This window comes from Aulonocara sp. 'chitande type north' Nkhata Bay, linkage group LG19, assembly GCF_057382095.1.
Source record: "Aulonocara sp. 'chitande type north' Nkhata Bay isolate Kocher_YH1m ecotype deep benthic linkage group LG19, A_spYH_male_GT1.1, whole genome shotgun sequence".
Classification (NCBI taxonomy): domain Eukaryota; kingdom Metazoa; phylum Chordata; class Actinopteri; order Cichliformes; family Cichlidae; genus Aulonocara; species Aulonocara sp. 'chitande type north' Nkhata Bay.
Genome location: NC_141362.1, coordinates 30665290 through 30690902, shown reverse-complemented (window position 1 = coordinate 30690902; position 25613 = coordinate 30665290). Strand labels below are relative to the sequence as shown.

The 25613-nt window shown below is 42.1% G+C and overlaps 4 protein-coding genes across 9 annotated transcripts in view; all 4 read right to left on the bottom strand.

The window, feature by feature from the left end:
- The window catches only part of flvcr2a (FLVCR choline and putative heme transporter 2a), a 30498-nt gene extending 20790 nt beyond the window's left edge, over positions 1 to 9708 (bottom strand). For all 3 annotated transcript variants that reach the window (XM_086274294.1, XM_086274295.1, XM_086274297.1), the window contains exon 1: positions 8193 to 9708. In XM_086274294.1, the coding sequence (XP_086130420.1) occupies positions 8193 to 8756 (564 nt within the window). In that variant the 5' untranslated portion in view covers positions 8757 to 9708. The remainder of the gene's footprint in view (positions 1 to 8192) is intronic.
- Positions 9709 to 9824: 116 nt separating this feature from the next.
- Positions 9825 to 14405, bottom strand: LOC147307384 (jun dimerization protein 2-like). The gene is made up of 4 exons (XM_086274300.1): positions 14158 to 14405; positions 12093 to 12310; positions 11140 to 11244; positions 9825 to 11027 (listed from the first exon to the last, which is right to left on the bottom strand). Exons 1-4 carry the CDS (start codon positions 14243 to 14245, stop codon positions 10842 to 10844), a joined length of 597 nt encoding a protein of 198 aa, XP_086130426.1. The 5' UTR covers positions 14246 to 14405; the 3' UTR covers positions 9825 to 10841.
- A 256-nt stretch (positions 14406 to 14661) lies between these two features.
- On the bottom strand, positions 14662 to 18409 carry fosaa (Fos proto-oncogene, AP-1 transcription factor subunit a). 2 transcript variants are annotated; one of them, XM_086275923.1, is made up of 4 exons: positions 17460 to 18409; positions 16538 to 16765; positions 16102 to 16209; positions 14662 to 15981 (listed from the first exon to the last, which is right to left on the bottom strand). In XM_086275923.1, the coding sequence occupies exons 1-4, from the start codon at positions 17595 to 17597 to the stop codon at positions 15313 to 15315; spliced, it is 1143 nt and encodes a 380-aa protein (XP_086132049.1). In that variant the 5' UTR covers positions 17598 to 18409; the 3' UTR covers positions 14662 to 15312. The 2 variants fall into 2 exon arrangements, with proteins under 2 accessions (XP_086132049.1, XP_086132050.1); XM_086275924.1 differs by lacking the exon at positions 17460 to 18409 and adding an exon at positions 16980 to 17143.
- mlh3 (mutL homolog 3 (E. coli)) lies at positions 17459 to 25346 on the bottom strand. 3 transcript variants are annotated; one of them, XM_086275919.1, is made up of 13 exons: positions 22452 to 25346; positions 22264 to 22365; positions 22080 to 22159; positions 21843 to 21947; positions 21663 to 21747; positions 21505 to 21573; positions 21281 to 21389; positions 20462 to 20621; positions 20349 to 20372; positions 20153 to 20231; positions 19898 to 20049; positions 19721 to 19794; positions 17459 to 17560 (listed from the first exon to the last, which is right to left on the bottom strand). In XM_086275919.1, the coding sequence occupies exons 1-12, from the start codon at positions 24943 to 24945 to the stop codon at positions 19723 to 19725; spliced, it is 3531 nt and encodes a 1176-aa protein (XP_086132045.1). In that variant the 5' UTR covers positions 24946 to 25346; the 3' UTR covers positions 17459 to 17560; positions 19721 to 19722. The 3 variants fall into 3 exon arrangements, with proteins under 3 accessions (XP_086132045.1, XP_086132044.1, XP_086132046.1); XM_086275918.1 differs by lacking the exon at positions 17459 to 17560 and having other exon boundaries at positions 19632 to 19794; positions 22452 to 25345; XM_086275920.1 differs by lacking the exons at positions 17459 to 17560; positions 22264 to 22365 and having other exon boundaries at positions 19632 to 19794.
- Positions 25347 to 25613: the final 267 nt, after the last annotated feature.

Genomic DNA, 25613 nt, shown 5'->3' with positions numbered 1-25613 from the left:
TAAACATAGCTCCAGAATAAACAGATCCAGACGGAACAGTCTTAACTCCTGGATCTGAAAAAACATCAGGCGCACAGTCTTCTGAACCAATGGGAAAATAGTCATTCTTAAAACAAAAACTCTTATTTTCCCGAACCGGAGAAACACGAGCTGTAGTGTTCATGTAGCTGGCGTTCGCAGCTTTGGGGGAAACAGTCTGTCTATCCCTTGACAAAAAAGGCGAATGAAGGGAGACTCTGTCACTCACCCTAGGCGGTTGTTTGAGCTGAATCCCAGGCTCCTGCTGGAGCTGTGAGTGCTGGCTGCGTGTTCGCTGCCTCCCTGTTGAAGAGGGAGCGGCGCTGGCGGAATGTGACGAGGGAGGACTCTGCTGTGGCTGCTCCTGCTGTGATGTGGAAATGCTGGGTGAGTCAGGCGGCACGATAATAATCCCTAACATCTTGTAAAAGGCTTGTGCAGGCGTGAGCTGATTGCTTGCAGGCTCGTAGTAATCCTCCCGGGACCGGCTGGAGCGTTTTCTGCGAGACCTGGGCGTCCGCGGGGAGGAAGCAGACGAGTGGGCCGAAGGGTAGGCTGCCAGCGAGGAACGGCAGCACGGAGGCCCTCCAAGCGCTAGCAGAGTCCCGTCAAAACGGGAGCTGCGCTTCCACGGTGAGTCCGCTGGATCCATTACTGGTCGCGTCGTTCTGTCAGGGCTCTGTGTGCGGGCAGGCAGAGATGAGGATCCAAATGCAGGACTCAAACACAGAATTGAAACACAAAAAACCTCAGCTTTATTGCTGGCAGAAAAACAAACATGGAGTGAGGCTGGAACACTGAGCCCAAGGACACACAGGCATAATTCTGAGGGTACGACGCGACACTGAGCATGGGAAAACACAGGGCTTATATACACAGGGTAGTAACGGGGGAATCGGCAACAGGAGGGAGACACAGCTGGGAGAGATCAGGGCTAACGAGACGGGGGAGCTAAGCTGCACACACTAACATAAGACAAAGACTTTCACAATAAAACAGGAAACATGAATTACAAAACAAGCATGCAGACTTTACACTGAGAGACAGACAGAATGACACATGGAATCTGGCCCATTTTGAGACGATTTTTGAGTCGTGCGACCGATTTGGTGATCGGCCCGATTTTGGCCTTCATCGTGCATCGTTTAGTATAGGTGGGGTAACGAGAAGCACACTGCTCACGCGCAAACACGTAAACGTCGGTGAAAAAGACTGCGCAGCACGGCAGTGCAGCGTGTGATCTGGACACAAGCGATGGAGGCACAACTTGTAGAACTTTGGAAAGCTCATCCGAGCCTTTTCGATGTGGCATCACAAAATTATCACGACCACAACAACCGTGAAAATAGTTGGATTTACACTGCTGCTCAATCACAGCTGCCTGATCATGTTTTTCATTAGCAATTTAGCAAAGTTGATGGTGGTGGTGTGTGTCTGTGTGAGTGAAAGACAGAGAGGGGGAGCGACAGATTTTCTGTTATAACCTTCATTTTAAGGAGGCACAGTGTGAGCACTCAGGTCGCATCAGAGCATCGGGTGAGACCCTGCATCGTGACCTACCAACTTCTAACCCCTGCGAGTCAATCGTGCAGTTTGAAAATCGCACAGTGTAGGGCTGCACGATTAATCGTTAGAAAATCGCGATCTCAATTCATGCTTATGTGTGATCTCATTTCCAAATGACAACGATTTAAAAAAAAAAAAAAAAGACGACGATTTTACCGCATTTTGATCCGGGACGTACTCTGCTGTGCCGTGTGATGCTAAAATTAGCAGGGAAAAAACAACGGAGAGCACTTCAGGGATGACGAGAAAGTGACAGGAGAAAATCCGTCCCGGTTAACCACCCAAACATCAATAACGGGAACCTTATACAGCGCTACAGTGTGTGAATGGGTGGATGACTGGTTGAGTAAAGCGCTTTGGGGTCCTTAGGGACTAGTAAAGCGCTATACAAATACAGGTCATTTACCATTCCCTATACACGTCGAACTCCCGCAGGCACAAAGACATTACGGAGGCTATCACTTATCACCTGACCAAAGATATGGCTCCCATCAACACTGTGCAAAACGAGGGATTTAGGAAAATGATCAACACCCTAGACAAACGCTACACAGTGCCGTCCCGCAACTATTTTTCTATTGTTGCACTACCTGCTCTATACACGCAGCGTCGAGCAACGGTGGAGACGGAATTTCAAGCAGTACAACATTTTGCGGCAACAACAAAACGTGAGACATTTGTTGTTTTTATGTTTATTTATTGTTTTTATGTTCAGTCTTAACTGTTACGAAGTTGATGTGCAGTTAATAAGTGCAATAAATATTTATACTGGAAAAGAAAATCGTGAGAGAATCGTGATCTCAATTCTAAGCCAAAAAATCGTGATTCTCATTTTATGCAAAATCGTGCAGCCCTAGCACAGTGTCTGCCCAGCTTTAGGTTTACTGTCATCCGAGACTTGCACCGCAGTGTCGGCGTTTGTTTCCCTGTTGGCCATGCTTCTTGTTGTGGTCATCTGTTGTCTTCCGGTATTTTCTCCGTAAGCGACCTTTCCTCGACCAATGAGATGAGCGGTAATCTGACTTGTCATACTCGAATTGTCATAAGTGTGCTGTCAGCTCATTGGTCACAAAGCAGGAGAGGGGCTGGGAATTATGTTTTCAAACAAAGCGTTAATTCCATTAACATTTATAGACTACTTTTGATTCTCACTGTATTACGGGACAAAGTGCGTCGCTTATCAGCTCAATACGGGACGATTCCGTATTTTAAGGGACGGTTGGCAACCCTAATCACAATAAGACTTTATTGTACTTCCTGGAACAATATGATGCGTTATGAGCTGTGTAAAAATAGATATACGAAAACATTTAGTTAATTTAATGTAAGTTTTGCACATTAGAGTGTAAACAAATCACTCAAAAAACAAAACTGGGAGATTATGATACCTGGGAAAGACTGCGTGGAAGTAAATACACTGACCCAGCAAAAGATGGCGACAGTGGTCACGTCATTTCCCATTTGGATGCCTCGTTCAAAACCAGCCCGGTCTCCCAGCAAACAAACATGAAATAGTTGGCGTTTGTGTTCGTGGGTAGGGAGCTTCAAGTGTTTTTCGTGACAAGCAGCACAACTTTGTGACTTACGTATTTCAACAGGAAGTATACATTTGTCCAGGCAAGCGGGGCAACCAAGAAAACAGCAAAGGGTTGGATTTCAGCGCAAGCGGTGATATTTTTCTAAACCTGACACATTTTTTTAATTGGCTAAATCTAACAAAATCGTTTTTACGTTAGGTAAATGTTTTATTACAACTTTCCTGATGTAGCTTTGATGTCTACAACACTGGGAGTCATCTCATTTCAACAATATCTGTTTTTTTATTGTAATCCCTTTACTGACTTTTACTTGCATATGCTTTCCATACAGAAATTACTACAAAAAACAAAACAGAAAAACCAACACTGAAACGAATGCAAACGAATATTAATCATTAAAAAAACAAACCTAAACTGAAATGAGGAAGTCCACTCTGGAAACTAACAGAAACTAAACTGAAACAAAAGTCTAAGTGAAATAAAAATAAATGGTAAATGGCCTGTATTTATATAGCGCTTTACTAGTCCCTAAGGACCCCAAAGCGCTTTACATATCCAGTCATCCACCCATTCACACACACATTCACACACTGGTGATGGCAGCTACATTGTAGCCACAGCCACCCTGGGGCGCACTGACAGAGGCGAGGCTGCCGGACACTGGCGCCACCGGGCCCTCTGACCACCACCAGTAGGCAACGGGTGAAGTGTCTTGCCCAAGGACACAACGACCAAGACTGTCCAAGCTGGGGCTCGAACTGGCAACCTTCCAATTACAAGGCGAACGCCCAACTCTTGAGCCACGATCGCTAACTAATGTCCCGCTCCAGTTCACATACAGAGCTATTAGATCAACTGAAGACACCATTGTCTGAGGTTCAGAGGCTGTCGGATTGGTGTGCAGACAACAACCTGGACCTCAATACCACCAAGACAAAAGAGCTGGTAGTCGACTTCAGAAGGAGGAAGTCTGAGCTGCAGCCTGTCAGCATCAACAGGGAGCGTGTGGAAAGGGTCTCCAGTTTTAAGTTCCTGGGTGTGCACATAGACAGACCTCCAATGGAGCTCAAACACCTCGGCGGTTTTAAAGAAGGCCCAACAGTGTCTCCACTTTCTGAGAACCGTCAGAAAAATGGACCTGAAGAAGGAGCTGCTAATCGTCTTCTACCGTTGCTCCACTGAAAGTCTGTTGACATACTGCATCTGTGTATGGTTCTTCAGCTGCACCATGGCACACAAAAAGGCACTTCAGAGGGTCATTAATATGGCCCAAAAATCACTGGACATCCTCACCCTTATCTGAAGGACCTGCACAGCATTTGCTGTCTCAAGAGGGCACGCAGCATCCGCAGGGTGTTTAAGCTGCTGCCGTCGGGCAGGAGATTCAGGCTGCTGAGGTCGCGGACAAACAGACTCAAGGACAGCTTTTACAACAGGGCAATAGCCCTAATCAGTGCTAACAGTTGACCTGATTGGCTACCTCCCTGGACTTTTTGGGGGGCCCATAACATAATAATAATAATAACAATGTGAAATAAAAACATAGACTCATTCTTTTTATTCATACAGTCATTCTTTTTATTTCTTTTTATTTATTAAGTTAAGTTACTGTGTTGTCTTGTTTTTGTTGTGTTGTGTTGTGCGTAATGCCGAGTGGGACAGTTTCCAATTTTGTTGTACTATTGTACTAGACTGAGGAATGACAATAAAGAGTTATCGCTTATCTCGTTACCTCTAATTGGAAACCTGACTTTACAGTTGCCCCACCTGTCAAATCTCACGCTCGGGGGGATTTTTTAAAAATATATTTCTATCCTCCCAGCAATTCATCCTTGTCCTCTGAGGCGAGCATAATCTCTACGTTAAGTACAATTTATGCAATCTATATGAATCCTACTGTCAAGAGCACAAGCAAGGCTTTCTAATGACGCAACATTTAAGGGAGGACTCCTAACAGACAACATGTACTTTTCCAAATGTTGCATTTGAACAAACCACAAAATTACTGGAATAATATCGTTTGGACAGACAAGCCAAAATTGGAGCTATTTGACTGTGATGCGCAGTGTAAACCAAACATAGCACAACAGCACAAACACCTTATAGCAACTGTCAAGTTCAGTGGTGGCAGGTTGTTGATTCGGGCTTGTTTTGCTGGCACAGGACTTTGCACTTGCAGTCAATGAGTCAACTATGAACCACTCTCTATGCTAAAGTATGCAAACATGAGACCATTTGTCTGACTGAAAGCTTGGCCAAAATTGATTTATGAAACAAGACAATCATCCCAAAATAAGCACAGCAGCAAATTCACAACAAAATAGCAGAAAAATTTAAGAATCGAGGTGTTGCAATGACCCGGTTAAAGTCCAGACCTCAGTCTGATCGTGGGACCTTGCAGAAATGAATGTCCTCAAACCCCAATGAACTGAAGCAATGCTGTAAAAAAGAGTGGAAATTCCTTCAGAGTGATACGAGACTGATAAAATTCCATAGCAACTGATTACATCAACCTATCACTGCTAAAGGTGGTTCTATAAACTATTTAATCATCGAGTGTACTCCGATTTTGACAAGGCTGCATCGAGTGCAGTGAAAAGTTTACTATTTAAGTTTAGAATTCTTTTTTTATATTATACTCTTCAGAAGGCGACTTGAGGCGACTTCTGTTGTGATTTGGCGCTATATAAATAAAACTGAATTGAATAGAATTGATAATTTTTCTTCACAAATCCCTCAAACTACACTGTAAAAAGGTACTTAAACATTGGTGGGTCTGTGTTACTGTCACATATGAAAACACTATCCTGTATATCAGTAAGTAAACTAGTTCTCTGTAGCTTGCAAGGATTCTGGGTACAGGACTTGTATTAAGTGACTTGTAAGGATGTGAAGTGATCATCAGCTTGTGCAAAGTAAACAAGAATAAAATTCAGTGGAGATGTAGCCACAGAGCGGGCAGATCATCTTAAAAGAACCGGTTAAACATCCTGTGTGCACAGTGTCATTTCACATGTTTGCAAACACATGTAGGGGAGACTGGCTGTTTGCTTTAGCATCTGTAACTCAATTAATTTTTGCACTAGTTTTCAGACTTTTACATAAAATGCCGACATTTGTTTTCTGCTCCCTTTGGGGTCTATTTTCAGAAAACACAAAATATCCTTTCACTGCTACGCAGACGACTGCCAAATGTATTTGCCTTTAGCACCAAATGGCCCAGGCTCCATCCAATTTTTTTGAACTACCTTGAAGATGTCAAAGCTTGGATGGCTCTGAACTTTTTGAGTTTCAATGAGAGTAAAACGGAGGTGATTGTATTTAGACCTAATAATATTTCATGCAACCCGCTTGGGAATTGTGGTTGGCTAGGGTATTATATCAAATAGCATGTGACAAATTTGGGAGTCATTATGGACGCAGATTTTAAATTGGACAAACATATTAGTTCTGTGTTGCAAAAAAGCTTTTTCCAGTTGAGGCAAATAGCAAAGCTGAAGCCAGTTTTGTCAAGACGTGACATGGAGAAGGTAATACATGCCTATATTTCAACTCGGCTTGACTACTGTAATGCACTTTATGTTGGAGTCAGCCAAGGATCTGTTGCACGTCTTCAGCTCGTTCAAAATGCTGCTGCCCACCTCTTGACTGGTACCCACAGGCACCAATCCTGTCTTCTCTTCATTGGCTTCCTGTTCATGACAGAATTGATTTCAAAGCGCTGATTTATAAATGCCTTAATGGTCTTGCTCCCCCATACCTTTCTGAGTTACTTCAGCCTTAGATTCCTTCGCGGACCCTCAGATCAGCTGACCAGCTGCTGTTGGTTGTCCCAAAATCAATCTAGGCTAAAATGTAGAGGAGAACGAGCCTTTTCAATTATGGCCCCCAAACTTTGGAATACGCTGCCTTTAAATATTAGACAGGGATCTTCATTTTGAAAACACACCTTTTTTCAATAGCGTTCAGACTGGTGTGAGTTGATATGTTTATCATGTGTATTATTATGTTTTTATGTGAGTGCAGTGGTTTTATCTTGTGTTTTATCCTTTTGTTTCTGTACAGCACTTTGGGCAAACTTTCTGTTTTTAAATGTGCTACATAAATACACTGAATTTGGTTTTGGGATTTGGATAATAAACAAAGTTTAGTGCTGGTCAAAACAATTACTTTTGTACTCTCCTCCCCCCCCCCCCCCAATAAAAATCTACACGCAGTTGTTTCCTGCCATGTCAATCATCATATGAAATCAGGAATGGAAGTGGGTAGACACCGAAGTGACCATATGAGTCCTATCTCATCTCTGATTGGTGGGATTGGCGGTGCTACAACTCTCTTAATTTTACAAATATACCCAGTCTCCCCCATTTGGTTTGCCAATTAAGGACAACACGCCCAAATAGAAATAACCACTGCAATGGCAATTCATTGATATTGACGGTGCGGTTTAAATATAACTGGTGTAGTGGGTGCATCCATCACTCACACTGTTTTCGAACAATCAAAAACAAATTCCTTCAGTTTTTACAGATCAGATTTAGTCAGGGCCTCTTTGCCTGGTGGACAAAGAAGTATACCAGGTGACACAGAGGGACCCCCCAAAACCCACAGTTCACTGCCTGCAGAAAGTGAAGAAAACACACCTGATATTTATCACAGCGCAAATTAATGCCCCCCCCCCAAAAAACAACAACAACAACAACAACAACAACAAAAACAACAGGAACCAGGCACCAGGAAAAACATAGCCAAAGAAGCAGAATATCATTATTGGCACATTTCTATCATTATTTACAAGCTTTATCAAAACGTCTAGTTTTATACAGCCTAACATTTGCATTTGATTAAATCCATAACTTATTGTTCTATAAAGTTGGAAGGATAAGATTAAGTCAGCTGGGCCCAAATGGAAATATTTAAATTGATTCCACTCTAAGATGTTCATTGAGCCAGTCTACTCCAAGTTACTAATGTCTATAAATGTACCAGATATTAGGCATTATTTTTCATGGGTTTTACGCAACAAACAGAAATTGAGGTCTGTTTAACCGACTCCCTGTGTTAACTCACCTGGTTGCCAAAAACTCCAATGGAGCAGGCGGTGGAAACCTCATTCGCTCCGAACCACACCGACGCCAGGCGGGAGGGCATCCCGAGGATGAAAACCTGGGCAAAGGAACTCATAAACTGTCCAAGCATGGTGACCCAGAATAGGCTCGGTTTGGCACTGGCCACCTTTATCCACGTCCCGGCGCAGTTGAGCGCATTCGCAATCAGCGCTGTGACCCGCAGTCCCTTAATATCCAGGAGCCAGGTGACTGGGAAAATGAAGGGGATGTATGTGAGCATGTAGACCATAGACAGCCAGTCCACCGCGAAGGCTTCCACCTTGTAGAACTTCATAATTATGTTGCTGATGATCGCGTATTGGATCCATTGGTAAGCGTTGATCAGAGAGTAAGAGCTGAAGAGGAACACTATCATCCATCGCCTCCTGTATAGACGCGTAGTGACCCCCAAGTCGCTCTCCCTGTTTATGATCCCGCTGTGTTCAATGGGGTCCGCGGCAGCTGGACCTATTACTCCCATGTGTGGACCATTCTCCGTCGTATCCGGAGCGCACCTGTCCCCCATTATCTGCTCCAGAAATGAACTGAACTGAACTGAAGCACAGCCACCGCGACACTAACCTACTTAAGATGTCCTTTAATAAAGAAAAAAAAAAACAAAAAAAACAAAACGAAAATAGGAGGGAAAAAACCCAAGTATCACTTTCGTTCCACGTGACACTGCCAAAAACCATTCAGCTGTCGGACTTCCTCTGTGCCTCGAACCCCTTTAGACTGATCAGCCTTTAATTGAGATGTCTAACCGGCTCCTGAGTATATACACTTGAGCTTTCTGAGAAATTCCCTTTGAAGAACGTGTTGACACCGACTTTTACTCCACCCAGCTGTTGAGATAAGAAATGACAGTGGCTGTTCCTCGGGAGCTCTGAGAGAAACCCTCAACATGACAGAGCAGAGATAACCTCTGAAGACGACACAGTGCAGTCTGTCTGAGCTGCTCATGTCAGTACTGTTGCATGTTTCGACTTCATCCCCTGTTGCAACACAGCAAATTATCACTATGCCGCAAAAAACACCCACTCGGAGCTCAGCTAACTTACAGTAACGTTGCTGTCAGCCTACTTCTCTCCTGAAGCTTTAGTTCCTTTTGCCTCAGCCACTGCGGTTTTAATCTGCGTGTTAAATCCCCTCTGATAACAACAACGGGCGTCTTTGTGCTTATTTGTTCGTGCATGCTGAGAATTTGGTGTTTTTCTTATTTCAATAATTTAAAAAATGATTTACATGTCTAAACCAAACGATGGTCCACATTTAATCTAAAGTAGTATTTTATTATTATTGCACATTAGTTACTACTGGACCTACAAAGAATCCATCATGACTAAAAAAGGTGGAGAGGTATGGAGCAATATATTATAGTTAATACATTTTAAGTAGTTTAAAGATATTTAAGTGTGCCTCTTGGCATAGGCACACTTAATAAAGCAGGAAGGTTAATGAGCTGTGCTGCAGCTCACCACAAGATGTCAGGGTTTACCAGAAACTTTGCTCCTGAAACTTTTTTTTTTGTGCACAAAATATTATTATAAAACGTCTTCCATTTTGCAAGACTCAAAAAAATGTTATTCAATAATTTAAAAAAAAGAAACTAGACATTTATTTCTTAAGGAAATACAAAATGGGATTTTGTGATAGCTTATATGCTTATATAACACCATATACAAAAGAATAAAAACATAAACATAATTGCTAGTAACAATATGGTAACAGAAAATAAAGTACAATGTAAACACTTGTATATATATATATGTATGTGCATACATGACGCCTGCGCCAAAAAACAATGGAATAAAGAAAAAATGTTCAGCTGCTGTGCCAACAAATGAAAAATGCTTGAGGTTATTTATGCGATACAAAGGCTTCTTTGACTGTGGGTTTATACAGAAATAAAAAAAATCATCTGCATGTGATGGTTAATGTATTCCAGTAGTTATTTTTTTATACATATATAACTATTTCCCCACAGATTTCAATGATATTTCTACAATTCCCTGCATGTATTTTAACAACTGAAGGACAGTCAAGGTCACATCATGCTGCAAAGATGTCTATTTGTAGCCTGATAACTTACAAACACTGTCTCTTTGGGGTATCGCCTCTTCCCTGCATGGAAACAGTGACTTAGTTTCATCCCACACAGCAACAAATAATCATCTGTGCAGCTGACTGATCGAATGCAGTTCTGTTTTAGGGTTAACTACAAAAAAACAAAACAAAAAGCATTAAAACACAGGTGTAATTACTGGAAATATATCAAAGTAATGCCTCGTGTGTGGCTTGTAATTCTACCAAAAGTTGTGCTGTGTTTTTTTCTTTACTTTCACACTAATTGTGGCTGGACCTGTGAAGACGAAAATGAAGAATAAATGAAAAAGCAAGAAGGAACAATAAAAAACAAAAACAAAACAAAAAAAGACTATGAAAGAAGATTGATTTAACTGCCAAAACAGTGTCTAAGCACAGTGGATCCACATTTTGTGGTGTAGCGCTCAGTGGCTGGTTCTCCTCCACGACCGAGGCCCCAAACGTAAGTGCTGCTAGTTTGTTGCTTCTTCCCAATCGTAAACTGTAGGAACTCGCACTACAACCTTCACTTGGCCTCCAGCTGCTGCAGCAGGGGGCTCACCTCACCCTCCGGAGTTTTGACACTGTCTGTCCTGACAATACACGTGGGGCGGTGGCGGTTGAGCATGAGGATCAGCTGCTGTCGTTCAAGCTTCAGCTCCTCGATCTGGGCTTTAAGGTCGGAATTTAACATCTCTAGCCTTTCCGACTCCTGCCATGGGATTGGAAGGAAGACAAAGTAATAATTGTGGAAAGAGTGAGACACAAGTTGAGTATGTGAGAGTGTGCAATCATGCAAAGGAGGCTCCTTAGATGTGCCTCACCTTTTGTAGATAATCTGTCCTCTCCTTCTTTTTGTTTCGACAGCGAGCTGCAGCCACTTTGTTTTTCTCCCGCCTTCGTTTTCTCCTCTCTTCCTCCTCGTCTCTCTAGAGACAGGCACAAGAGTTTTAAACACACCTTCAGGCACAATTAATCTGCCATACAATAGCAGGCAGTCCATGAACAGAGTAAGGATGGGAATGTGTATGTGTTAATATTAGTATTTAACCTACTGGGTTCTTCTTTGCTATCACTGTAAACAAGTCAAAGTGACATTTCCCCAAACTAAAGACCTTTTGGTTTGTTTTTCCCTCTACATTAGCGTGCAAGTCCTTCTGTTTCAGTCATGGTATGCATAAAAATAGAAAAAAAGCCTTTTTTAACCTGGCACAGTCTGGCATGCCTAAGCATCCTTGAACGCCAGGTAATTGATGAACCCGACGTGTTTTTTTTAAGGCAGGAGAAGTCAAATCTCCCCAAGAAAACCTGTGCAAGTGTATGGAGGACGTGATTTCTCACGGACATCTGACACAGCGGGAAAGTTCATATAAAAAGCCATTTCTTCTCATTGTTTTATATATGTAGGGTGTTGTTGTTTTTAACTCTATTTGTAAACACTACTTTGGGACAGCATTAAAAAAACTACCTGTACTTCTGCCACTATTACTAATCTACCTGCTCTATAAACTACATGTCCCTTTGTGTCCACTAGATGGTCCTGTTGAATAAAATATAAACAGCAAACATATTTCTTTAGGATACAGAAGCGAGATTTTAAACACAGTTAGCAGACAATTTCCATGCCTTTTTTTTAACAGCAGATACATTAAAAGCACACCTTGGAGCCACTTTTTAGAAATGAACGTTTAAAAAGAACATGTAAGCTGAGTAAAAACTTAAAACGTGGCCTTAGTTTAAAGGATAACGGTTATCAACTGCTTAGTGTGTCCTATACCTCAGTTTTGATTATTAGAGGCCTCTTCCCCAGACTATCCAGGAAATGCAGAGGTGATAGCATTGTCCCAAACTCCTGGAGGTCGCCAAATTTGAGCTTGTCAGTCAGCGTGGTGGCTGTGATCCCAGCCAGTGGGCCCAGGCTGGGCAGGGAGCCTGCTGTGACAGAGGGATCTGGGATTTGTCCTGGCATCGTGTCAGACTCGGTCGTGACCACAGCTAGGCGGGAGAGGGAGAAAACGGGAGATATACTCAGACAACAAACCAAGTCAGATTAAGGAAAACACATAAAAAACTGAATACATTACAGGAATGCTTTACATTTATGAGTTGATAACAAATATAAGTGCATTATGTACCATCTGTTAGAGGGCTTCAATGAATCATTTGCAAAAGGTGGACTGATGTTGTTTTTATTCAATTTTGCAATATTTTCTAAAAAACAATTTCTAAAACTTCAGGGATCATGGCAAGAAAGTACATCATCTAATGCTACAAGGCCAAAAAGAGAGGTGAACAACACTGCAAAGACTAGACTCAAACAAATTCTACTTTATTCCAAGGGGCGCTAAAGGTAGCAGTTGCCAAGAAATAGTTACAGGGTGACTGTGATTTCCTGAATATGAGACATATCGAGGGGGAGAGCCAAAATTGAGGATAAAGACGTGAAATTATGCAGCCAAAATATAGCATAATGCAGTAACGTTTAAGAAAATAGTTTGCTTTCTTTAGCTGAAAAACAAAGTTAACTGTGTGAACACATTACCACAGTTTTGCACAGGCAAATATGTAGACAAGGACACTTCAGCATATACAAAGACGGTGAGAGCCACCCAACATACAGGAAGTTACTACAGCAGCTCAGCGGATGTCCAAGTCACATGAAATCCCCCCAAAAAACTTCTGATGTACCTTTATCCCACATCACAAAAACAACCAAGGCAAATTCTAATTAAAATATATAACCACAAGAAACAGCAATCTGGCTTTGTGTTCTTTGTGTAGACTAATGTTTATTAAAGAGGGGGGTCAAATCGCAGTGGCTCTCCTCAGAACATGAACTCACAGGCTACATAATAATCTCACATGGGAATAACTTTTAGTTTTGCAACTTCCTCAAAGTTCAGGTTATAAAGACCAAGAGGAAGTAGAGAGGCCATAAAAAAAAAAAACTCTGCTTGCAATTAAAGCATAACAGCCATGATAAAACGGAGAAATAATGTGTGAGCAGTTTAGCTTGAAATGAAAGCAAAAACACTTAAAGCCAAATGTAACTTTTGCTTATCATTTTTTCTATCCTCAAAATAAAACCCCAAACACACATTATGAGCCAGTGACTGCCATCTGAATGTTGATGCAGGGGCCCCGAAGGTGGTTTTAAACTTTCTCTACTAATAGTCACTTTATTAATGGCTAATCCTGAATGTCCCATAGAAACAACTCGCTTGGTCATGGTTTATTATCACCAGACTATTTGTTTACAATGCTGAAACCCCCAGGCTATGCATGAAAGCACATTTAGAGCCGTTTAATAATGTAATCGCTTGACCAGTTATATAGTGGTGTAGCTGAATTGGTCAACTTGAAAGCGGAAGTTTTTTTTTCTACAGTGCGGCATTAAGCCCATCTTACGTAACTTTGTGTTTCCATCAGAGACCTGCAGTGATAAAATGTTACAGCTTTCCGTCCACAGCCGCTCGGATAACCCGTATTTTGAGAATCAGTGCGAGGCACTAATGTAAACGGCGGACTAGACAAAACAAGAACATTTTGTTCTGAATTGTGCACGCCGTGATTCATGAAAAGGGAGCATGCAAACAAAAGAAAATGACCTTTCTGCAGCACGATCACTAAAGATGTCAGGTTTGCTTTAACAGAGAAATTCAGAGAATGCATCGATCGCACCGTATAATCGAAAACATCAGACCTGCCCGCTGCCTCTTCGCAAACTATGCTCGTTATGACCTATGTGTGGCGCGCCAATAAGCTATTCAGCATGTACCAAAAATAAATAAATAAATAAATTAAATATGCAACTCTCGACTTCTGAAGTTTTGTATACCGACCTGACTTTGATCCCAGGTGCAACAAATGTCCTTTCTTCTGGTCAGCCGAGGGTCGAGAGTATATTTTAAAAAGTGGAAATCGTTGCATCAGCCCGATTTTAAACGTGATCCCAATCTGGGAGGATTTGGGAATGCGGAAATTAGGCTATGCCAGTCAAACGTAAGCAGGGATGTTAGAAAAAAAAAGTAGCCTACATAGTGGGGGCAGAAGTGGGGAAGTCGCACCGCTCCTCCCATAAAGAAACAGGGAGGCTGCATACTGCTGCTGCCGCTGCAACCACAATAATACGACTCAGATGCAGGCCTGCGCTGGAAAAACAGTACGGCCACTGATCTACAGTGAACTCCCACCTCCGCTTCTTCAACAGCAAATATCTAAAGGGTACTACAAATAAAATAAAAATATTTGTATTTGAAATATTTTAAAGGAATTTTACTTTAAGTTTCTTTGGAGGAAAAACCCCCTCATAATTCAAAGTCCACAAAGTGATCAGCACCGAGCACCACTGTGAACGCAGATTTATTGTAGTTATTCAGCAGCATAGTTAAGCAATATATGCCCATTTTACTTGTTTGTTTGTTTTTAAATTTAAACAAATAAGTCAAAGTCTGAAAGGTAAAAAAATAAATCATAAGTTACATCTTGATAAGATATATATATCTATATATATAATAGTATATAGCACTGAATGTTTTCATGGAAAACTTTCAACATTTTAACAATGAGGTCAAACCACACTTGATGAGGTACGCAGGTACTTAGATGGATATGTAAAGACATTTACATCAATCAGTACACTACTGACACCAAAAAACACAAAACCATACTGTTACATTAAATTCCACGTTACAGCTTAGATCTAGTAACAGATCAGATATGAGCTTTGAAAATTATTTGGAATTTTTCAGCATGCGTTTAAAATCAAAACTTACTTCAGTCCTTTCGGTTAAATTAAAAGCCATGCTTTTAGCTACATCACTCTGTTGACTATGTATCTGAAGAGAGTTTATATGTTTGCTTAGTCATGTACAAGACTTTTCATGAATGTGTTCCTTGAAGCATTACAGCATACGTTGTTCATATCATTTCAACGTCGGGAACCTGCAAACAGAGAGACCAGAAAGAGATCAAACAGATCAGCGCCTCTTTGCATTTTATAAGGCTAGGAGAGTCGGAGAGTTGAGGATGTCGACAGAATCGCCCTTGCTTCCTCCACCTTTGTGGCTGTCTAGTCCCTCTGTGAGAGAGTCCAGCTCAGGGCACGCAAATGTGAACACAGACAGGTAGCTGCTGCAGGTAGGGGTGGAGGTGACCACGGGAGTGCTGAGAGGCTCCAGGTCGCTGGAAACCGACTTATACAGAGTCTCCCAGTCCGAGACCCCGAGAGAGCTACTCAGATCTATGTCTGGCACGGATCGAGCTGTCTCCATGGGAGTCTTCTCCTCCAGCGTGGGTAAAATATTGTCCAGTAGCCCCTCCTTAAGGTCCAGGGAGGGCTCGAGATCACAGATGTTGATTTCAGCACTTGCACACAGCAAAATATTCGAGTTCCCAGAGATGGCTGTGGACGGATCGCTGGGGTCGTCCATGTCTTGGAGTGATGGAGCTTCTTGCGTGCCATCCTCTGGAAGCCTGTCCTCGTCTGGACTGGGCGGTAGGCCTGGAGACCCTGTGGACTCTTGGAAAATGGATTCAAGCTCTTCTGACACCTGGCACACCGGCTTATGTGTAGCAAGAATAAATTCGAGCCGTTCTTTCTCTTTGATTAGGTTGGCTATTTCGGTCTCCAGGGCAGCCTTTTCCTCCTCCAGCTTGTCTGTCTCCTTTAAACAGATCGACACCAAAAAATCATCCATGTGGAAAATCAAACAAACAAACAAAAAGCAAAACACACCGCAGTAGGTGTAAATGACAGCTGAGCAAATTAATCACTGTTTACTTACAGCTTGCAGTGTATCTGTGAGCTCCCTCCTTCTGTTGCGACACTTTGCTGCAGCCATTTTATTCCTCTCCCTTCTTATCCTCTTCTTCTCCTCCTCCTCAGGAGACAGCTGGGATGTAAGGGAAATAATTCAGTCATTACCACGAAGAATCCAGCCATTTCTTCCCCTAATCCACAACACCCGCTCCCAGTTCGCCCTCTGAAGAGTGGCAAAAGCATGTTTCACTGCAATGCGTCTAAAAATAGACTATTGTTGCAGACTTGCTGTGACCTGAATATAAATTGACTGCCTAAGGAAGGCACACAGCCCGCACACGGCACCAGAGGAGCATGCACAATAGCTCGGCTGCACACAAGGAATTCAGATTGGCATATGCAAATTGACACTATTGACTGTTCTGTCCAATAGCAGGTAGACTTCATCGGAGCTAACCTACCTGCTCTGTTTTCCCCTTTCTGGCAGCATTTTTTCCCTTACTCCCGCCCGCTTTGGGTGTTGCCTGGTGAGAGCTTCGCGGTTCATTGGCTTGCTTGCTACCCAGAGACGGGGAGACAGATGTAATAATCGTAGGCTGGACCATCCACTGGAAATCTGGGGTAGAGGAAATTGCTGTAACCGTTGGAACAAATGGAGTGTCTTCAGTGCTCATGTCTTGGCAGACCTCCTGAAAAAGCAGAGATAGTACTGACAATGAGGACTACAGTTACATTTATTCATTTATACCAGAGGTTTCACGTGGCTCTGATTGTGATGCTGAAAATCAATAAAAGCCTCTTAATCATTTGTTTATAGTCTAAAACAGAGGACACCCTGCATGTGGTGTCTCTTCTTGAAATATACCCGACCAGAAATAGCCTTCTCCCAGATCAATATTTGACTTTATCATTGTTTCTGACGTCAACACTGACGCAGAGATGCTGTGGAGTCTCCTGAATGGATTTATTTTTCTCAATGAACCGCTGCATCGACACGCTTGCATTTTGGTCCCAGGACGTCGGAATCATAACAACCGACCTACAGGGCTATTTTGTCACATTTCCACATGCACAGATTTCCGATGTCTCACGTCTTATAGGCATATATGTATATATAAATATGATGCTTCAAAATTAACCGCATCCAGTTAATTTAAATCTTATCAATCAGTTCCCCCTCCCCCCCACCACAGAGATGAAAGCATTTGAGCATCCAGTCTGTGGCTCACTTTAAAAAAAGAAGAGAGAGAGAGAGAGAGAGAGAGAGAGAGAGAGAGAGAGAGAGAGAGAGAGAGAGAGAGAAAATGGTGATCTTTAATCTGTTTTAAACGGGGTGCCTCCTGGGTAGCGTGTTAAATAAATGATCAACAAAGCCATTCATACCTTTGCATTGCTCTCTGTGGAGGACGCTGGAGAGCTCGCCTCCTCTGGCGTCTTCTGGCAGAGTGTCCCGACAGGAGACTCTGCCCGGCAGGTGGGGGAGACTGAATCCATGTCAGGCGTCAGGTTGTTTTGATACATCACGAGGAGAAAAAAAAAGAAAAGAAAAAAAAAAGAAAGAAAAGCAAAATCACACACACGCACACGCACGAGTCCTGATTAATGACAAATATGACTGTGGCCTTCCGCTGGGGAAGAGCAGCTCGGGTCTTTTCTCCAGGTATAGTCTACCTGGTAACTGGACGACTAGAATGCAAGCCCCTCCTTTTATGCTCTGCTAGAATTTTATGAATGAACCAAGACTGTACCATCCGCGGAGGGGGGTCAGACTGACAGCCACATAGGCATATTTTGGAGTAAAAGGCCATCCTGTTGACATTTATCCACCATTATATGCACTCCATGAGCGATATCTGACACTTTATCCCTTTTGGTTTGTTTTTATTTACGCCAGTTAGGCACCGCAAGATGACCAGACCCCCCCTCCCCTCCCTCTCTCTCTCCCATTCACAAAAATGGCTATCGGCCTCTTATTAATGCAATATGGGATGAAAAACGCGAGTCTATTTATAAATATGCCTATGTAACCATTTCCTGGGCGATAAAAACTTAACGCCGTGCTGTATCAATTTAGTCAAAGGTTAAATAGAGCCGTGGTGGAAACGGCTCCTCTTCAATAAAACCTCATTTGATTCCAAGGTCAAGTGGACATGTTTTGCTCGACCATTTTAAAATACACACTGCAGCTCGCATTTATATTTAGCTCCATAATTTATCCGAATCCAAAAACCCATCTCATCTCCATTCGCCATTTCACATTGATAAAATGCGGACTATGCTGGGAGGTTTTAGCTGTGTGACAGGCATCTGTTGTCGAGCTCAGGCTTTCCCCCCCCCCCCCCCCCGATGATAAGAATCAGGGATTGTTCACAGACATAATGAAATGATGCTGAATTGTTTACTTGGGAGGGACATGTGGGGGCGGGCAAGTCACGTGGCATGACCCGGAACTGTGGGGGAAGAAGGGGTCTGCAACACAGCTGCTCAATACTCCAATCACAACAAAGGAGCAGCGCTGCGTCGATGCTGTGCGCCTACTGTACCCGACAGCGCTCTCGCTTCAAGTCTCTCTGCCGCCCAACTCTAGAACATGTCTGCAAGAATGTGCTGCTGCAAGGCGCGGAGGCCTGCAAAGACACCCAAAAGCTGCTATACATTTTAAGACAATTAAACATAGCTCTCCAATTATTATTAATTCACTTTGTACCCCTTTGCTCCAACTGGGAATTATTTAAATGGCACAGCCTACCAGAGTACGGTTACTGATTATGATCATCCCTTTATGACCACAGTGCACCATCTCCTGGTGGCTGATTCAAGCACGTTAATGCACCATGTCACAAAGCTTAAATCATATCAAACTGGTTTCTTGAACATGACACTCGTGTCCCCATACTCAAATGACCTGTGTAATGCTATCATATTACTATGGTCAACAATCTTGAATGTTTCCAGCACCTTGTTGAGTCTGCCAAAAAGAATTAATTATAAGAATTTCTTATAGTAATATCTATTATTTTAAATAAATCATATCTCAATGAGCTATCAGCAATTTTTTTGTGAAGTAACATAATAGGCAAAAAATGTTTGTGGGAACTGAAAACTCCCAGAATAAAGTTGTTAAACTGAACATGATGCGCATGTGGAAGCAAAGATGTGAAGGATTTTCATAGCACTGACATTTATAACATTGTGAGCGCCACACGATAAAATCCAAACTACTACAGCTAACAAAACTTACTGTTACTCAAATCATGTTACATACGTTATACTTACAGTCCTTTTTATATGTGGCCAGAGAGGTTTGGATAGCTTCCCCCCCTCAACATATAAAGTAATTAATTGAAAACAGCATTTTATATTTAGTTGGATTATCTTTGTCTAATATTAAAATTAGTTTGATGATCTGAAACATTAAGTGTGATAAATATGCAAAAAACTAAGTAGTGTGTAAGAGGGCAAACAGGCTTTCACAGTGCTGTATATATCTTACTATGACTTTCTGTTGCTTTAGATTACAAGAAAAAAGCTTGAGCCATAGAATTTGGGCAAAGAAACAGGAATATCTGAACCATTTAATAAGTTATGAATCTTTTTTTTTCTTCTTAGAAACAAAACAACACATTTAAAAACAAAATACACACCCTTAAGCATTCCCATATAGCTTCCATGCTTTATACATTCTTCTCAACTTTCGGAGATTGGGTTTCTGGACTTCCTGCAAGGACAACAATACTTAGTCATCATCACAATATTGCACTGGACATTTCCTTGAATCTGACTTTTAGTCCAGAGTTCAAATGTGCAATGTGTTCTGGTACCGTGTGGTCTTTGTCCAAATGAAGGACGTCTACGAGGGGAACAATAGATGGACGGCCATGAGCACACTGGAAGGGCAGCTGGCAGGCAGACAAGGATGCCACCAAGCTGTGGCATTCATCTCTACTTAGGGTGTCGTTGAATTTGATGGCACCTGTTCAATGCAAGCATGTATAAAAATAACAAGCATAAAGATTTCAGGCTCAGAATCACAGAAAAAATATATTCAAGGCCTGAGAGAAGCTGATTGTCTTTACCGTGGCATGCCAGTGAGGCGAGCACTTTCAGAACAGTGAGAGGCAAAGTTCCTCTCACTCTACCTGTTGAGCGGAGTAGCTGGGGAATGAAAAAAGACCAAACCAAACCAAATATATTACTCCAAAGCAAATAGTACATACCATTGTGCATCACAGAACTTTAGTACATAGGAAAACAGAAAAAAAACTAGCTTACCTCAATCTGCTCTTGAAGATACTCCTGTCAGATAAAATTAAGCGGTACATATCAGAGAACAGCTTTGTAAAAGCCTCACTTAGCAAAAACAGTGAAACAGTAAACAGTTTTACCTCAGCAATTGGCTTTATAACAGATGGTCTTCCTCGCCTCAGCTCATTACTCTCTTTTTCCATAAAACACAATGGCACTTTCCCGACAAACACTTTTAGATCTGCTGCCCGTGAAAAATGAACTTCCAGGCCCAAACTCCTTAGATGTGGCTGACAGGACCTGTAGGAAAATACAAGAACAGTCTATGAGTACTAACTAAATAACATCTGAACACAAACTCTATGTACTACTGCTAGTCTACAAAGCTTAAGCATGTGGTGCAAAAAATACAATAAAGTAGTATACTTGACCATTTATTAAATTGTATCTCTAGGCACTTTGTTTTTCAGAATGACAATGACTCCAAACACACTGCCAATACAGTAAAAACATGCCTGGATAGAAAAAAAATATATGCTGGAACACTATCATTCATGGACCGGCCTCCCTAGAGGACTACAACATTACTGAAGCAGTGTGGGACCATCTTGACAGAGAACAGAACAAAAGGCAGCCAACATCCAAAGAACGTCCTTCAATAAGTCTGGAAAATCCTTCCTGAAGACTACTTAAAGAAAGAAAAGCTTGCTTAAAAGACTTCAGGCCATTCTTAAGGATAAAAGTGGTCACCAAATATTATCACAACTTTACAAACTCTGTTTTTGCCTCATATACTCCATTTCCATGAACATTTTCAATAAACAACTGCACCCATTTCCCATTTTCCTAACAAAATATGAAGAAATGAGGGGTGTTGGAAGATATTTACTATATGTATTCTGTCTTTGCAGGCTTTCCCTCTTTGCTTGTTGCCCAATACACCCAATAGATTTCCATACCTAAGCAGCCTTATCTCCTCTTCTGTTAGACTGATCCCAAGAGGTGGCAAAATGGTTGAAGTACACAGGCATCTCTCTCCTGGGACATCTGGGTCATCTGCATATGAATCTGTGACAGCACAAACAGCTATGACTGCAGAATTACAATAAGCACCTATTAACAGCATTATCAGTGTTTCAATAACAAAACTAAACTACTGTTCACTTCTTCTTCTTTTTTTTACCTGCAATTAAATTTTCAAGTCGCACTCTTTCATGTGCAGCATGTTGATCTACCAGCACCAACAGGTTTCCTGTTTTGTAATTGAAAATGTACAAATAAATAAACAAACATGTCTCAAGAAAACAATAAATGACAAAGATTTAATGTTTCTAACTTCACCTTTAGTTTCAGTGTGTTCCACCAGCTCGTCATCCTTAGTACTAATAAGGCACGCAAGAAACTTTTTATCCACCTGATGAATAACCTATAGGAGAATTGCATCACAGCTTTATGACAGCGTTTTACTGAAATTTGTAAAACTGCTAATAAAAAGTGGTAACAGCTGAGAGATTAATTTGCCTTCATGGAGTGAATCATGGACTTAGAGAAGCGGTATGGAAAAAGGACGTTGTGGATCTTTACGGCCAGTCCGTCAGCTTGTCCACTGGAAATATCCACACCGACCTGTGGAGGGATGATGTAGTATCAAAAACAAAACCACCGAAGTGAAATCTGACTTTGTGTTTTGCTATGAGCCAATCAGTTCGAGTCATTACTAAATCGAGTTAATACAAAGTAAAAATGTGTTTTCATTACCATTGGAGGGCGGACAAACACGGGATTATTCCATTTTGAGTACAATGAAAAAAGCGAGTTTGAGCTTTCACCAACATCACCTGTAAAGACGAGATAATAAAAGGCTGCAAATTATCAACTGCATTTTGTACATTATCTGAGGTCATGACCTTACAGCCTACACGCTTATAAATCTGTGAGGTACCTCTACAATCAGGCCCTGATCTAATCACCCTTTCTGGTCTGGATTTAGGCAGGAATGGCAACACTAGATCCACCTGAAATGGGTAACACCTGTATTCCATCCCTACATGGACATGACGGCATGCATTAAAACAGTAAACAAATTATCTGTATTAATGTGCATATGTGCAATTTTGTGTGCTAACTTACCCATTTCAGAAATGACACTAACTGCTATATTGGTGACATCAGACGTGCAGCGCACTTGAGTTTCCTCCATAGCTGGGTCCTCATATTTGCTGAGCCCGGTCACTCTGTTCACATAAACCGTCTTTCCGACAGATGCGTCGTACTGCTGGAGCCAGTCGCTCGATGTGATAGCCTCTTCATTCATAGCAAGTTCAGGGTTTAAAATGCAACCTGAGGCTGGCCTCATATTGAACTCAGGGTCACAGGGAATCTCATTGCTATCTTGGTTACTGTCAATTCCAGTACTGACACAGATAGTATCCTTTGAGATGCTTCTGGAAAAATCCAATGATACCTCTGAATCATCAGTCCCATGTTGTTTCAAATGACGGAGTTTAGCTGCCAAAGATTTTTTACCTTGGTTCTGTGCTGATTCTGGTTTTATCTTAGTGAAAATAGAGAGAGTTGGCAGGCTTTGGAGGCTGTTCTTTGCCTCATCTTTGTCCTGCATCTCATCTTCTTGTTGAACTTCCTGGAAAATTGATGTATTCAAAACAACGCGGTCTGTCTGAGGAGTGTCGTTCTTCAAATGAGCCTTGGGTAACTGTGATTCGAGTTCACCAGATTTAACACACGTTCGTCGAAACTTGTCAAGAGATCCAGACAATTTATGGCATGAAATTATCTTGGAAATCTTTGAGGGGACAACAGAGGAAGAGTCTCTGTATTGTTTCTGAGAAGATCTGCTTGTGTCTAGTGAGATTTTGCGTTTCGCAACAGAAGCTTTTTCTTCAGATTTTACTGTTAAACTTTCCTCCTGAAATACTGGCCTATTGTTTTGCAAAAGGTCCCAACTCTGCAGACGCTCTTGAATATATTGATCAGACAATCTGATCTTTCTCTTACTTACTAAAGTCTGTGCATGGCAGCTTGTATCCTGACAGTCAGGTACTATTCTCTCAGTGTAGTTTAAAGCAGGCTGGGCTTGTTGAATGAAGCTGTCATCTCCTTCTTTTAAAAGTAGCTCTCTTGAAATATGCAAAATATTAGAACCTTCCCCAGCTTCACTATATGCGGGCTCTACTTCTTTATTAATTTTATAAGATAAAGGTTCCACTGTAGCCAGATCAGACATCAGCTCATCGCTACATGCATTGTTTAAACATTTTTCACTGTGTACACTTTGCAACTCATTTGTACTTATCTTTTGCTGGCCTGGTTGTTCACTTTTATCCGATCTAGCCTCCAGGCAAACACCATCTTTAGAAACACTGTCACCTGTGTGATTACGATGAACAGATTCAGATGCCAGTCTCGTGCCAACGCTACAGTCCATTGTAGAAATAGTGGTAGCTGTTTGGCCACCTTTGTCACCGTTCTCTTCTGGTTCTGTTTTGCCAGTTCCAAACACTCTTGGAGATGCATAGTCCAAGTCGTCTTGAGTAATGACAGCCACCAAGTTATCCCTCCTCAGGAAAGCTTTCACTGCTTCTTCAACACAGAGCAAAATGCCATCCCAGTCTTTGAACTCTATTAGAGTTTTGGCAGGCTCGAGGGAAATGTCATACTCCGAGTAAGAGCATTTAATATTGATGATATACACTCCATACAGATCTTGGCTTCGCTTGTGCTTTGGACTTCTGATGACAGACTGCCCATCCGGACTGTCATTCTTCTGGTTCGAACTGGTCAGTCGGCGCAGGAGAACATTCAGCAGCTTGTGAATACGTGTTTTCAACAGCAGTCTTTCATTCACATACAGGAACTGTAAGCTGTTGTTGTAGTGGCCCTCTCTGCCAATGTAACCCATCACTTCAAACTGTTTGTATGTGTGGCTGATTTCTCCCAGCTTCTCTGCTCGCCCGAGATTATGTATCTGAACAAACCTGTGATAAGTGTTTCTTGCTTTCGGGAGCTGCACCATCATGGCTCCTGTGCAGTCATTCTTCAGGGTGAAGGAAACAGAGGGGTGCATCAGGGAAATAGCTTCCACTCTGTGCCTGATCCTCTCACCCTCCAGGACGGCATCAACCCTCTTCCTTCGGACAGGCATGTTGTGGAAGAAGTTACAAATGATGACAGTTGTGCCCGCTGAGGGTCGAGCAGCCTCTGCTTCAAAGACCTCCAAGCCCTTCCCCTCCTTGAATATTTTAACGTGTGTTTTTACAGATGATCTGGTCCGGGAGGAGATTTCAACAAGTGTGGCTAAAGAAACTAAACTCGCCAAGGCTTCCCCTCTGAAACCATACCACCTGAGGTTGTCCAGGTCCGCCACAGAAGTGCATTTACTTGTGTGGTATCTATTCCCAACACAGGCCATGTCCTCGGCGCTCATCCCAGCACCGTTATCGATCACCTGAATTTTAAATGCCTCCATGTCCATTCGGACTCCCACACAGGTCGCCCCGGCATCGATGCTGTTTAAAATCAGCTCCTCCACACACTGCTGAAGCGAGGGGATAGCGACACCGGAGCGAAGCTTCCCCTGAACCTCTTTGGGTAAACACTTAATCATAATGGGAATTAAATTCAGTTCTCTTTGTATCTGTGGTCTATCACCTGTACCGGCGACCGCAAAGTAAGAAGTTAGTTAACCGTTGCTAAGTAGTTAATGCTAGCTAATTCCAAAGGGGACTTTTTGACATTTTGAAGTAAAACCTCTTTCATATTTCATTAAATATGATAAAATATTTAGCATAATAAAACCATGCCCTCAAATACCTCAGCTGTTGTGTACAGTCAACGTGAAACAAAAACACAGGCCAAAACCGCTTAAAACTGGCTAATATTATAATACTGCCACCTTCTGGTGTGGTTGAATTTACTGCTGCGTTCGCGTCGACTCGGAAACTTCTATGCGTATGACTTAATGACTTCAGCTATATACAATGCTAATATTAATGTCTACAGTTTGTCATAGTCACCCCTTTCGATTGCTTACACTTGCGTCTTTGTAGCTGGGAATTCGGAGCTTTACTGGAAAATTTCGATCACCGCGTTGACTTGAATGTGCCATGTTTACCAGACATCTTCTTTCGTAAGTTAGCCTGCTTTTACTGCATACCGCCACCTCCTGTACGGAGTGTGCTGTTCAATGTGCTTATACACCCAGTCAGTTTTCCTTTCTGCAGTTAAGAAGTCAATAAAACAATTTCAGTCACATCTCCCTCAGTTAGCTTGCCC